Genomic DNA, 13,637 nt, shown 5'->3' with positions numbered 1-13,637 from the left:
TGTTTTCTGTTATGGACACGTTTTTCTTTTCTGTTTTAATAAGAAACCTTTCAATAAACCCTTTTTCGTGGCAGACATCTTTGATATCTCATTTTAAGAAATGCGTAGGTGCATTCAGCAGTAAGAATTGTTGAATTTCTCGGGGTCTGTCCTTGACCGTAACTGTGAAAATGAAACACTTGATGTTCTTGTTTTAACAGGGAAGTAATCCTTAGAATTACAACAGCACTGGAGACAAACTAGACAAGACACATAAAGGATAAAACGGAAAAAAGAAATACAAGGACACATGCGAAAATGTTAAATTAAACACAAGAGTTTAACACTTTCAGCAGATGACAATTCTATTAACACGTTTGTGCTATTCTGTGAGGAAAAACAAATAAGATGTTGGTCGTAACAAATGGCTTCATTCCATTTACGTATTTAGGACTTACTGTGATGTTTAACAGCGCAGGTCTATTGTTTATGTTACTGATGACACTTGTGCTCTTCCTGCACTGAAATGTCTTTGCGTTTCTCCCGAGCATGACACATTTCCTCACTTATGTAATAAATTGATTAAAAATACATTACAGCTTCAGCTGCAATCTTTTTCCCTGCATAGGAACTTTAAACTCCGCCTGAGGATAAGTTTGTGCATGACATGCTGCAGCTGCTTTTACAAATCCATTTGAAGCAGCGGACGGTTGCGATCAAATGAAATATGAGGATCTGTGCTTGCATGAGTTGTACTGACACAAGAAGAGATGGTGGGAAACCACTTTTATCAAACCTTTTTATCTTTTATATAAAAAAGGAGCACAGATGTAGGTCACAGGCCCTCACTCAAAGACACAGAAATTGTTCAATATGGAGATTATATAGATAGACCAAAGATGACATAGTGCACAGTTGTGAAATGCTTGGGACACAAAGATATACATGTACAATATATACAATAGCTGTAAGTTACATGAACTATACATTACAATCAGTGTGAATGTATATGAAGTCTAATGAGACGTGTGTTCTCCACAGTGAGCTCAGAGGATCTCCAGGTAGATCGCCGTGTCTGCGTCGCCTGCATCACTCTGCACCTCTCTTGTGCGCCTAACTCCCAAACCCGCTTGTCTGTCTATTCCTCCACCCTCACCTCCACCTCTTCTTCTCTCTCCACCTCTTCGGCCCATTGGACGGATCTGGGAAAGGAAAAAAAAAGGACAGATGTTGCTAATCCTCAAATTTGGGAATGAGGGATTTTGGTCTGAGTGATGTCCCCTGTTGCCAAGGACATACCCTGCACTCACACACCAGGATAATCAAATACCTGCTTAGTATGAACAAAAAGAGGCGTGCAGTTCTGATACACAAGTTGGTAGCTGCCATTGGTGTAGATATGAGTCACTTCTGTGCAGTTAATGTAGAGCGGTGTCCGGTCCTGATAAATCCCCAGGCCTCCAGGGTACACAGCTGGGCTTCTCCTCAGGACATGTCTGAGAGGCGCAGAACAGGGACGTGAACCTCACCCCACGAGCAAGTGTGACAAATTGTGCGAGCATTTTAAAAAGGCAGAAAGGCTTCACATACTTTTCAGCTCTCTTTCGGCAGCAGTAGAAAAGGAGAGACAGAAGGAATACGACCAGGCAGATGGCTGCAGCAGGGATGACCAACCACAGCAATAATGGTGCCATGTCTGCGCACAGTGAAAAGAGCAGGCACGGATCAGCAGTGCAAAGACAATAGATGCAACGTTTTACCTCATCGGCCTCATGCATTTTGTAAATATACACATATTTATATCAGTAGGTTTCTAGAAGTTTATACAGGGGCAACGAAAGACTGGGGAAGTTGTGGAATACTCATGAAACACCTGCAGACAGGTAGACAGGTCAACTGATGCCAGGTGATGGTATCATGATTGGGTATGAAAGGATGATAATTGAAAGGCTCTGTCATCCACAAGCAACGGTGAGGCGACAGTCACCTCTTTGTGAAACACATTTAACCAGATTATCAAGGATGTCACGAAAACCGCTGTCAGTAAACACAGTTCTTTTTTTTCTTCTTTTTTAAAATGACCACATTCCGTGTTTGCTTTTGATTTAGCAAACATTTTCAAAATTTGGGTTTGTAATAATCAATTTTCCCTCCCTGCTGTGGCTGGAACAATGTGGATTATGGTTGAAGTTGAGGCCTGTCAGACACATTGCTTGTCTCTTGACCTCAATTAGATATCATACAATATATCGTGCATATAATGTGATCTTTTTAAAGGTTTTGGAAAAAAAACACATTCTAAGCACTGCATTATGAGGAAATAAATATGGACTGAAGCAATTAAAGAGTATGGCTCAGTAGACGAACAACAACATCAGGTTTTCTTTGCAGCATTTCCTAATTCATTCTGCAGCCTATTCTCTTCCAGCTGCAGATGTTTCAGCTTCACACTCCACATCAGAGTGACCGAAAATCAAGCGGCAGCATTATTGTCCTTTTTTAGTGCTTTAAACACACCTTCTCCTCCCTGCAGCAGCATCAGGGAGTCATTTCCCAGGGCGTTGACAGCGAAGCAGATCACCGTCTGGGGTTCGTCCATGTGGCCCCTCAGAGTGGCTGTCAGCATGCCGGGCTCAGATGACACTGACACGTTGATATCATGAGGCGGAACGGTCCCGTTTACGCTCCAGGTGACTGCTGGTTTGGGGTTGGAGTCGACCGAACAGCGACACAAAACCTCCGAATCCTCCAGCACACATGAGGAGGAGAATGGGAGGATGAGCGGTTTGTCTGCAGGGGAGAGAGAGAGAGAGAGAGAGAGAGAGAGAGAGAGAGAGAGAGAGAGGGCACATTCAGACTCTGCCAGAAACTCTTGAACTCAGTACACTCAATATTCTTTATCTTCTTTAAATCATAAATGACTTTTGAAGCATATAATATAGTTTCACCATCAGTCTTTTAGCAATAAAAAACAAAGGATATCTGGATGAATAGCGTTGCATAATATACAGATAGTAAAGGCCCTTGAGACACGCTTGTGATTTCTGTACCATACAAATAGAAGTGAAGAGAGAGGGGCAGCGTGACAAATGGAGGAAAGATTTATGCGATTGTAATCTTAAAATGGAAAGTTTGCTTGTTTAATCTTTCTCTTTCAGGGGAGTGAGGTACCGGACTATTTCTTGGGCAGAACCAGAAAAGTCCCTGTTGTTTGGAGTAGATTTATATTTACTGTACAGAGCAGTTACACTCCTCTTATCTATATTTTTAAAATTAGTTTTCAGTGAATAAGCGAAGATGTGGATGTTAAATGTTTCCCTCAAATCCCTTCTCCAGTGAAAATGTGGCTAGCTTTACATCGAAAAGGGGAATTAAATTAACAAAATAAGAGAACAAAACATCTTCACTTCTCATTAATAGTTGTCAGCTATGTTATTCTTATATTATTGACAACTATTTTAATTCATTGTTTTTTAAAAAAAACTTGTGAATATTTTTGTTTTGTCCTCCACGACAGACAAGACAAGTAATGTGAGGACGTCATCTCGGACTTTGGGAAACACAGATTCATATCTTACAGACCAAACAAGCAGGATTACATTGTATGTTCAGCGGCGTGGGACGAGACTCCCCTCGACCAATCAGGTTCTGCGCTGTGCAGCGGACCCTCATGTCCCGGGTCACGTTGTACACCCGGACTGAGTGTGTGCGCTGGTGGAGGTGCACCGTGCGGCCGTGCTGACTGTAGGACCAGCGGTACTCGGACGCCGGCGGGTCAGCTTTACATGTGCAGACCAACAAGGCGCTGCCCCCCTCCTGCACCATCAGGGACTGGACCTGGACCATCACATCTTTTGGGGAAACTAGAAAGCATAAAAAAATAACAGAAATAATAATAATTACGATTTCAGATTAAACTGAGGCAATAAACTCAAAGATAACGTGTCAAAACTATGCTCACATGTCACATGCAGATCCCTCGAGGTGGCCAGTGCCTTTCCTCCAGGGTGGCTGACTTCACATCTGAGCCTGGGTTTCACCTTGTGTGACACGGTGAAGGACACGGAGACCAGCAACATCGGCCTGTGGGGCTCTGGGTGGAGCGTCTGCACCGCCCCGGGCTCGGTGACGTTCAGCTGGGCTCCTCGCTCCCAGAACCACTGCAGGGCCGGAGGTCTGGAGGGGCAGTGATAGCTGACAGAGCAGTTCAGGGTGACCAGCTGTCCCTCGGTGGCTGCCAACATGCCGCTGATGACAGGAGCCTCAGGAGTGTCTGTCAGTGAGATAAACCTCCATTATTACTCTGCTGCGTTACTGATGTGAGAGATAAAACAACACTTAACGTTTCTGCATTAAGGTCTAAAACAGGACTGGACCTCTGTCAGATATTTTGTTGAGTCTGATATTTACTGAAGGTGCATTTCAGTCGCTGTAACTCCCGGGGAAACGTCACATGACGGGTCAAAGAATGAGGAAGGGAGTCAACAAATGTGACTAACACTTCAGAATACATTTCAGACCTTTTAATACCTTACGAACCTGTGTGCACTTTGGGATCCTCGGTCAGTTGTCTTTTGACTATCCCAGAGTCCAGGCTGAAAACTAAAGGGGAAGCAGCTTTTGCTATCAGGGGACGAAATAAATAAGGCAGTCCAAGTCAAGTCCAAGTGTCTTCTGTCAAATATTTTCTAAAAAGGTTCTTTTAGTGGGATGTATATGATGAACTTACCTGATCTGCATGGAGATTTTATTAGTCTGAATTAGCTGTTGATTATTTTTTTAAATTTTGCTCTTGCTATTGCTCTCATTTTATTTTTGCAGTTATTTTATTTCTCTTTTCTTCTTTGTACGTTGGTTTGATAAGTGGTATAGAAATAACGTATTATGAATTAAATGTTAATAAATAATAAATAAATATCAGTCAACATTTCTGCCCGACTCGTATCAGACTTAACAATTGTGGTTGTTTAACAATGAAGACAGCAAGTCTAATGATCCCAATGCTACACCAAGATGCCTTTAAAATACATTTTTGTTCTCTTTTTTTTTTTAAGAGACTCTTCCTATTCCTCTTTATCTTCTTTTACAGGGTTGTTCTTTCTTTCCATAATCTTAATTTCTAAAAAGGACTTGTTCATTATTACTGCTTACTGAATGTAAAAAGTGGTGTATGTTTCTACTACTCTGCTGGGCAAACTGCTGAGCTGAAGGAAGACGGATCTACATGTCATGCACTTCTGCACTCTGCACATCAGTATGCAATAACATTTCTTCTTAGCTTTTGGGGTTTTTGGAGGCTTTTGTATGCAATTATTCATGTTTAGGAGATTCTTCACTGTATGGTGATAATGTTTCCACATCCTGAAGCCTGGACACAAATATTCTGGTTGTTAAACATTGTATAGGAGAGGAAAGAGGCAGTGTGTATTCACTCCCCCACTCACCTACAACATCCAAACTGAGCCTCCTTGGCTGCCCCCAGAGTAAGTCATCACCTTTCTTCAGAGCGACCTCAAACACCCTTGAGTCGTCCTGGTTGATCCTTTCGATCTTCACTGAGCAGTCTCCATCTGCGATCCGTCCAAAGAGGGACGTCCGGCCTAGGAAATCCCTGCTCACTTGATCTCTGTCCTCGCTGTTAAAAGCTGTGCTGCGGAGAGGGAATAGGTGGCCGCCACCTCTGAACCTCAGCCGGACGTCCACCCTCTGCTTTCGGCCCCTGCTAGGATGAGGAGCGGGAGGAGTGAAAGAGCAGGGGATCACCACACAGGAGCCCACAAGAGCCTGGACACGGTCAGGGACTGAGGGGACAGGAGAGACGGCCTGGACGTCCCTCCACAAGGCTGCTGCTGTGATGCAGAACAGAGAGAATACACATGATCTGATGCAGTATGGCTCGTTCTGGGTTCAGGGTTAAATCACAGGAGACAGCTGGTCAAGTTCTATCAAGCATCAAACATATAATCACATCTCATAATTGTGATTTAACTTGATCTCTAAACGTTTCTGTTCCAGCACTGACTTCTAATCATGGTGGTGTAACTGAATTTATCCTCTGAGATCTTCTAGAAAGGTCATCGTAAAGAATACGGTCGACTGATCCGCTGTTTTGGCTGCACTGTCTGCAAATACACAATATGACCGGGGTAAATTTCGCAACAGATGTATATTTAGAAAAGGGAAGAGGGCATCTGCACCTTTGGCTCTGGAAAATCTACAGCACTTAGCTTTTAACTGAGTGGACATGATGTAGTAAATATCTTAAAACCACAGTTAGCTAGATTTTTGCACACTTTTGCTTTTATTTTCACACTCATTAACTTCATCAGGTAAATAAATGATCTTACAATTAATAATGTGACAAAAATTATCCTTATTTGCGAATATAATGTAATCATCCAGTATAGTTCATTCTGCAGGAAGCATTCACAGACAAGAAAACAAAACCAACAATTTCTAATTTTCTTACAGGAATAGATAAAGATAAAAGCAATATCAGGGGTAATAAGTTATGGATAAGAAGTATAATATAACAGGCTTAATAAGTCTGAATAATGAAAAGCCATGAAATCCACAGAGGATTCTGAAGATAATGCATTTTTTAAGAGTTATAAAAGGATTAAATTACTCACCAAAAATCAGAGGACACACAAGAAAGACAGTGTCCACATGCATGACTGCAGCTCTGCTCTGCCAGCACAGACAGAGGGAAGGATGACGAGAAGAGCGCAGAAGGGGAAGTTGGAGCGTTTCATTGTGGTCGTGGTGCCGTGACTTCACTTTGATGTATCGTCCTCCAAAATCTTCAAAATATCCATCTTTATTACATTCATTCATTTCATTTCTCAAAATGTGATTTTATTATTATTATTTTTTTTTTTATCAGCACTGGTTAGTAGTTTTATTTGACTTCCAAATTCAGGTGGTGGAAGTAGGGATTGTTTGTTATAGGGAAAGAAAGACCTCAGCAAGAATGTGCAAGACAACACATGACAATGGTTGAGTCACCCTCATGCTGCTGACCATTTCCTCAAAGGCTTCAGCAGCTAAATGTGCTCATCCCTGATTCCCGCTGTCTACGTAGACCGTACTAACCAAACCTCTGACAGCGTGATAAAAGCGATGATCACAAAGTGAAGCTCCAAAAGAAAGTACCAGATTAATGATTAATGTTTCCACCTGACACCGATGATGTTGTGTCTATAAAAAATATCCATCAGTGTGATAAAGGTCAGGCTAAAACTTTTGTATTTCAACAAAAGAATTTAAGAAATTAAAAAAAAAAATCTAAGAATGTAATTGTCTGTTTTCATTTTTCAGCATTGCATTGAATTTTTGAAGTCACTCTTTGTTTTGAAAATGCGTCAGAGTTTCATATTTTTCTTGGCATGTTTCTGAGAGATCAAACAAAGCCGATGGATTGAGAGGCTGGGACAAAGACTTGAACCATGGACCCTTTGAAAAGCTGTTTGAATTGCTGCTGAAGTCATTGCACTCCGCCTCGCTGCACCTTAAGACAGAACACAAACAGCTTCTCTGCCAGCACTCACGACTGTAACAGCAAAACAAGACTTGAGGGAAGTACACGCAGAACATATCAATAAAACACCACTGCAAGGTAAGCATTAAATCAACAAGCATGGTAGAATTTGTGCAGAATCTCTTCTTGCTCTCTGTGATACTTTCTGAATGTAGGTGTGGGAACTGAAAAAAACCCACAGAGTTCAAAGTAACACCTAACTTTGCACTTAAGATGCCATTAAGTGACAGCATTTCTCCTGACTGTATTTTCTGAAGCCATGACCTCAGCTCAACAACTGCTGCGGTCTCAGCGAGACCTGCTGCTGAACTGGACCAGTGACCACCCAGCACCGTTGCTGCGATGGCTGCGTGATGATCGGGTGCTTTCCTCAGCCCACTACCTGTCTCTGCTGGAGAAGTTACCTTCCAATGCCGTGGCCCAGGCTCTAGAGACGGTTTGCGGCACCGAGGAGAGCAGCCAGAAGTTCCTGCAGGTGCTGAAGGAGGTGCAGGATTATTACTGCAGGGATCTGCAGGTCTGGGTGGAGAGACACTGCAGGAACGATGCCGTCAGTAAGCCAGCACCTACAGCCGTGACAGTTGAAGGTGAGGTTGCTTTAATGTACTGGTGATGACTGTAAACTGTAAGTATTCATATTAAAATGTGCATTTAAAGTTAAAAGATATTTGAATGATGCTGTTGCACAAAACTGCACACTGCAAACTGCACGACTGGAGCTGAAGACAAGGCAAGTTTTACTGCCTGAGTAACAAAGGTGGAAGAAAATGATTAACAGGGTCAAATCAACTGTGATGTCTTGATAAGGAACCTTTCATTGATGTTGGCAAAAATGAGTGTAAAAACAACATATAGGTCAGCTTTGATAAGCTTTTCAGCTGTCATGCTTTGCTACCAACATGGTTCTAGGTCTGTCCTGGTGAGGAGACTGACCTGCAGGCTGACCTTTCTTGTTTTGAGTGAAATGTCTTGACAGCTGTTATTGGACAGATTACTGTGTCATGTGGTTGTAATGATGCTTTTTTCTTTTATGACCAAATACTTGCAGGACTAATATACATACTTAGCGTGCCTATGTTTCCACAGCCCTGTGTTCCTACATTAAATTTTTTATATTTTTAAATTAGGCCCTATGTTCCCACGTTTCCTTTTTTTTTTTTTTTTTTTTTTAAATAAATTTACCCTAACCCCAAACTAATTGCTCATTCATTCATTCATTCATTTACTATAAAGTGCTTCCAAAAAATCTTGTGGGAGGATAGGGCTAAAATTGAAGGGAAATGTAGGAACACAAAACCTAATTTTGAAAATGTCTAGAAATGTGGGAACATCGGGCTCACCCCCTTTCGATGAGCCCATCAAGCTGATACTAGCATGCTACCTTTCTAAGATAGTGATCATGGTAACCATTATATCTGCAAAACATGAGCATGTTGGCATTGTCAGTGTGAGCACATTAGCATGCTGATGTTAGCATTTAGCTCAAAGCAGCCCTGCGCTTAGACTTCCCCCTCCAAATTCTTGTGATTGTGCCTCACAGGGAAGAACAAAGACTTTATAATCACAGGAGTATTCAGATAAGCAGATCTAAACTCTGGTGAGCTCTGTCTCAGAGAGACCCAACATCCTGTAAATCTTTATGGGTCTTATAGAGCTGTTAGCCTAACTGTAGACTATTGTTTTTGAGCTGCAAAAACAAGAATATCAAATACATAGTATCTAAACCAACTTGAAATTACACTGTGTGATATGTACTGTATATCAAAAGATCTCATTTACAATACAAATACTGTGATATCCACAGAGAAGAAGCCGAAAGGACCACTTGCTAAACTGTTCAAAGGAAAAAGCAAGGGATTCACCCTGACTGCTGAGGTTAAAGGTATGGATTTATTATTTTATTAGAAACTATGTCTTTATGATATTATTTCTAAATAAATACTTGGCTTGTTTTCATGTTTTGAGAACGTATCAAGTGAAATGATCTTTGCTAAGCAGCTAAAGAAGAACTGAGCCCCACCAGGAGCGTAAAGCTGTCCAACCTCCGAGGTATGTTGATATTTTAGGTTACCAGAAAATCTCAATCTTATCAAAAACTGAGTACAACTCAACAATATGTTTACCCTTCCTATCCTGTACTGCAGTTCATATTTCTGCCCACAAAACAACCCTACTGAAGCGCACAGAGCAGTTAAAATGCTACTCAGAGGGTGAGGGGGTAACTTCAAACTCAGCTTCCCACATCGAAATCCGCTACACTGACCTTTTTGTGACAGAAGATGATGACTTAGTTGACGGCAGCAGACATGAGTACTTTGACCTGGCGAGCAGAAGAGCTCGCATCTACGTCCACCAGGCCTGCCAGCGCATCCGGCCATGCCATCTACTGAGCCCCAATGAAACATCTGGACGGCCCCCCAAAAGGGTTAAAGTGAAGGGTATAGCTGGTATCGGAAAGAGTGTAGCAGTGCAAAGACTGGTGTACGAGTGGGCAATTGGGAAGAACATGCGTGAATTCACCTGTGTTTTTGACCTGCGCTTCAGAGAGCTTAATCTGATTGAAGCACCCCTGAGCTTATTGGAGCTGCTTGGGGAACGGTTCCGGTACCTGAAGGAAGCCCTCCCAGATCTTTTCACCTCGCCAAGCTCTTTGCTGTTCATCTTGGATGGATTAGATGAGTTTAAACTCCCCTTGGACTGGAACGCTCCTGACAAAAACTTTGACGTTGGTTCGAGGGTGCCAGTCTCAGAGCTGATGGTGGCTTTAATCAAGGGAAGTCTTCTACCGGAGGCATCAGTCATTCTCACGACAAGACCATCCACTGAAGCTCCCAAGCGTTTCTTCCAGAGATGCTGCGTGGTGCTGGGCTTTGAGGAGAATCAGGTGAAGGAATATACCACCAAGTTCTACAAAGACAGTAAAGTCGCCGAAAAAGTCTACGATTACATCTTGAACAATGACAACCTTTTCGTGCTGTCCTTCATCCCTCTTTATTGCTACATCATCTGCACCGCTATGGCTGAGTTCTTCTCAGCAGAAAATCAAGATGTTGGTGACTCAAAGTCTCTGGAGCTGAACCCGCCCAGAACAGTCAGTGAGGTTTACTTCTGCTACCTGTTTACAGCAGTCAAGCACCATGCGCTGAGGGGGAGCGCAGAGAGAAGTACCCCGAGATCTGAAGTTCTCTCACTCGCAAGGCAACATCTGACAAACCTGGGAAAGCTGGCTTATGAAAGCCTCCTACAGAAAAAGATCATGTTCAACAGAGCTGATCTGGAGAACTACAGTGTTACGCCTGCTGATATCCAGAGCACCTTTCTCTGTCACATCCTCCAGCCTCTCAAAGAGGAAACAGTGGAGATGTTTTCTTTCTTCCACTTGACTGTTCAAGAACATTTGGCTGCCCTCTACTGTGCCATCAATCTCTTCAGCCAGGAGGACATAATCCAGGCTCTTGACTTCTGGTGCTTTGGGCAACATCCGCCATCCTCCACAGCTGCACCCCTGCAAAACACAGACATCAGCATGGACAAGCTGGAGAGTCTCCAGATGTTCACACGCTTCTTCATGGGAATGCTCCGAGCTCGACTGGGAGGTCAGTTGGATGGCCTTGTTCTTTCCCCAGTGGAGCAAGGGGATGCCGTCCCTGCCAGGCTAGGTCTGTGGTTCCAAGACCAGTTTAAGGGCAGGAAGCTCGAGAACCATGCAGCCCTGAATCTTCTCCACTGTCTGATGGAGTTCCATATGAAGGAAACTACCGGCATGGCAGCACCAGAGATCAAGAAACTCAACCTGTTTAAAATGAAGCTGACTGTCGTGGACTGTGCGGCCATGCACTATGTGCTGCAGTTCTCTCCACACAAGCTGCAGGAGCTCAACTTAGGCTACTCAAACATCGGAAACAGAGGACTGAACAGACTGGGACCAATCCTACATCGCTGTGAATCTCTCTAGTGAGTAACTGACTTCATATTGCTGAAAAAAAAAGGCTGTGATTCAATTTACTGGCTGGTCAATGCCCTTCTCTGTGGTCTGTGCATCTTCTCCCTTTGTCTGCATGCTTGTCATTTCTAGCTCTGTGTCAGACTACTAAGCTCTCCAGTGTGAACAGCCTCTAGCCAAATGCATATTGAGACAGACCCTCTGCTCCCTTTGGGAAATGGATACATGGATGGCGAAACACATCGTCAACCTAATGTGTTTCTGTTATTTTTCAGTTTGAGGTACAACTGCCTGGATAAGCAAGCAGCTATTTTGGAATCTGCAGTTCTGAAATCAAATGAGTGCCAAGTGAAAAAGCTGTTGTAAGTCATGAGAGAGTATTCATTACAACTATAACAACACCACTTGAAAAAAAATACACACAAAGGGTATGGAGCTAGGAGGGAACACTGGTCATAATATGAGACAAATTATTTATTATGGAAAGTAATGGTAGGTTCCCTGTTTCTTTGTCCAACCCTTACATCAAAACAGTTTGGGTTAGCCATCGAAAAACAACAAACGTCAAAGTCAATTCTTCTCAAGAGTTTTCAAGACCTACATGTACCCTGACCCAACTCCTACCCCGACACTCTACACTATATGTATGTTACTGCAAACCAATTCTTCTACTGTCATATACAGTATGTGTGGCAATAACCTGGGTCCAGAGGGGGTTATGGAGCTCTGGAACGCTCTGGAGTACAACACCACAGTGGAGGAACTGTATCTGGACATCACCGGCATCACAGAGCGAGGAACCGAAAACATCGTCAACTGCCTCAGCAAAAACACCTCTCTGAAGACGCTGACGTAAGGTTTAAAACACACCAACTTCTGCTCAGCGTTCTCAGTGTCACAGTGTATTAAAGCACTGCCATCTAGTGTGAGTTAACGCCTTGTCACCATGAACGGTAAAAACTCTTAACTTGGTTATTATCTCCTTCATCAGCATTGTAGGGAACGACATCGGACGGGAGGGGAAGAGGAGGCTGAGTGAGCTGGAGCAACGCAGACCAGGACTCCGGATTATCGCAAACTTTGTGGACGACCTTGGATTGCTTCAGGCCTACCTGGACTGGGTGGAGGAGATCCGGGCCGACAGAGACCAGATGGACTCAGTGAAGAATGCAGACGCCCTGCAGTCGGTGCTGAAGGGGCTCCAGGTGGCAGGAAAACAGGTGGAGAGAGGAGAGAATGCAGAGAAGGCCAAGGAGCTCCAGACGGAGATTGTGAATTTGCTCAAGTCTTCCACAGATCCGACAGCAGGAAGATGAACTATTGAGCTCTTGAGCAAATTGTGTGGGGATAGGATGTCGTCTGAGGTGGCTTTCGAAACATCCACCATGAGTTAACAGACAGTCTGACTTCAATCTCTCTGAACTCATGTGGCAATAACCTGGGCACGTGCGGTTTCTGCCGCTGTTGGACAATCTGAACCACTGAACATCATGAAACATAAAGAAAATGACAAATCGGTTCTGTGGTCTCAGAGACCTCAGCTGTAGAAACATAGTCAGATCAAATTTGACAGTTTTTTATTCTTAATCTTCTCTATGTATGCGACTGATGTTGAGAGTACTTTGTATGATCTTTCTTGTACTTCAACTCCAGAATCCCTAATATGTCCTCATACATTTTGTTTTATGTTATTGGATGTTTTTTTGTTTTTTTTGAGAATTTTAATTTTTTTTTTTCAGTTTGTTAAGAAGAGGTCAAACAACTTACTAGAACAGAGTGGATTTCAAGTGACCCTAAACTTAACTGATGTCTGCATGTAAGATGATATACTGGATTATCTTTGTCCATCAGACTTTTTTTTTTTTTTTAACTTTGTTTATTGAGTTTTTCAATACAGTAACATAACTTATAATATAGTGCTTCTTCTTCTTCTTCTTCTTTTTTTTTTTTAGCAATACAAAGAGCACTTCCCCCTTTGCACGAACAAGCAAACAAAAAAATAAAACAAAATAAAATAAAATAAGATAAAAATAAAAAATAAATAAATACAGGATGTCCATCAGACTTTTTGACAAACAAATGTTTATGTATATTTGGTAATTCAAACACCAAATAGAACTTTGAACATTAAATGTGTGTAATAATAATCCTTCATGGTCACTCTATATTTATTCA

General features: G+C 42.5%; 2 protein-coding genes across 3 annotated transcripts; one reads left to right on the top strand and one right to left on the bottom strand.

The window, feature by feature from the left end:
* Nucleotides 1-300: 300 nt before the first annotated feature.
* LOC119006741 lies at nt 301-7,287 on the bottom strand. 2 transcript variants are annotated; one of them, XM_037075786.1, is made up of 8 exons: nt 6,612-7,287; nt 5,424-5,828; nt 3,941-4,252; nt 3,579-3,842; nt 2,497-2,769; nt 1,570-1,675; nt 1,310-1,475; nt 301-1,181 (listed from the first exon to the last, which is right to left on the bottom strand). In XM_037075786.1, the coding sequence occupies exons 1-8, from the start codon at nt 6,814-6,816 to the stop codon at nt 1,026-1,028; spliced, it is 1,887 nt and encodes a 628-aa protein (XP_036931681.1). In that variant the 5' UTR covers nt 6,817-7,287; the 3' UTR covers nt 301-1,025. The 2 variants fall into 2 exon arrangements, with proteins under 2 accessions (XP_036931681.1, XP_036931682.1); XM_037075787.1 differs by having other exon boundaries at nt 5,424-5,825.
* A 168-nt stretch (nt 7,288-7,455) lies between these two features.
* Nucleotides 7,456-13,391, top strand: LOC119006735 (NLR family CARD domain-containing protein 3-like). Its single transcript, XM_037075775.1, has 8 exons — nt 7,456-7,597; nt 7,777-8,106; nt 9,324-9,401; nt 9,518-9,568; nt 9,664-11,473; nt 11,738-11,824; nt 12,147-12,314; nt 12,454-13,391. Exons 2-8 carry the CDS (start codon nt 7,779-7,781, stop codon nt 12,776-12,778), a joined length of 2,847 nt encoding a protein of 948 aa, XP_036931670.1. The 5' UTR covers nt 7,456-7,597; nt 7,777-7,778; the 3' UTR covers nt 12,779-13,391.
* Nucleotides 13,392-13,637: the final 246 nt, after the last annotated feature.

This window comes from Acanthopagrus latus, chromosome 17, assembly GCF_904848185.1.
Source record: "Acanthopagrus latus isolate v.2019 chromosome 17, fAcaLat1.1, whole genome shotgun sequence".
NCBI classification, from domain to species: Eukaryota; Metazoa; Chordata; class Actinopteri; order Spariformes; family Sparidae; genus Acanthopagrus; species Acanthopagrus latus.
The sequence above is the reverse complement of the archived record's forward strand: the minus strand, read 5'-3'. Positions and strand labels throughout refer to the sequence as shown.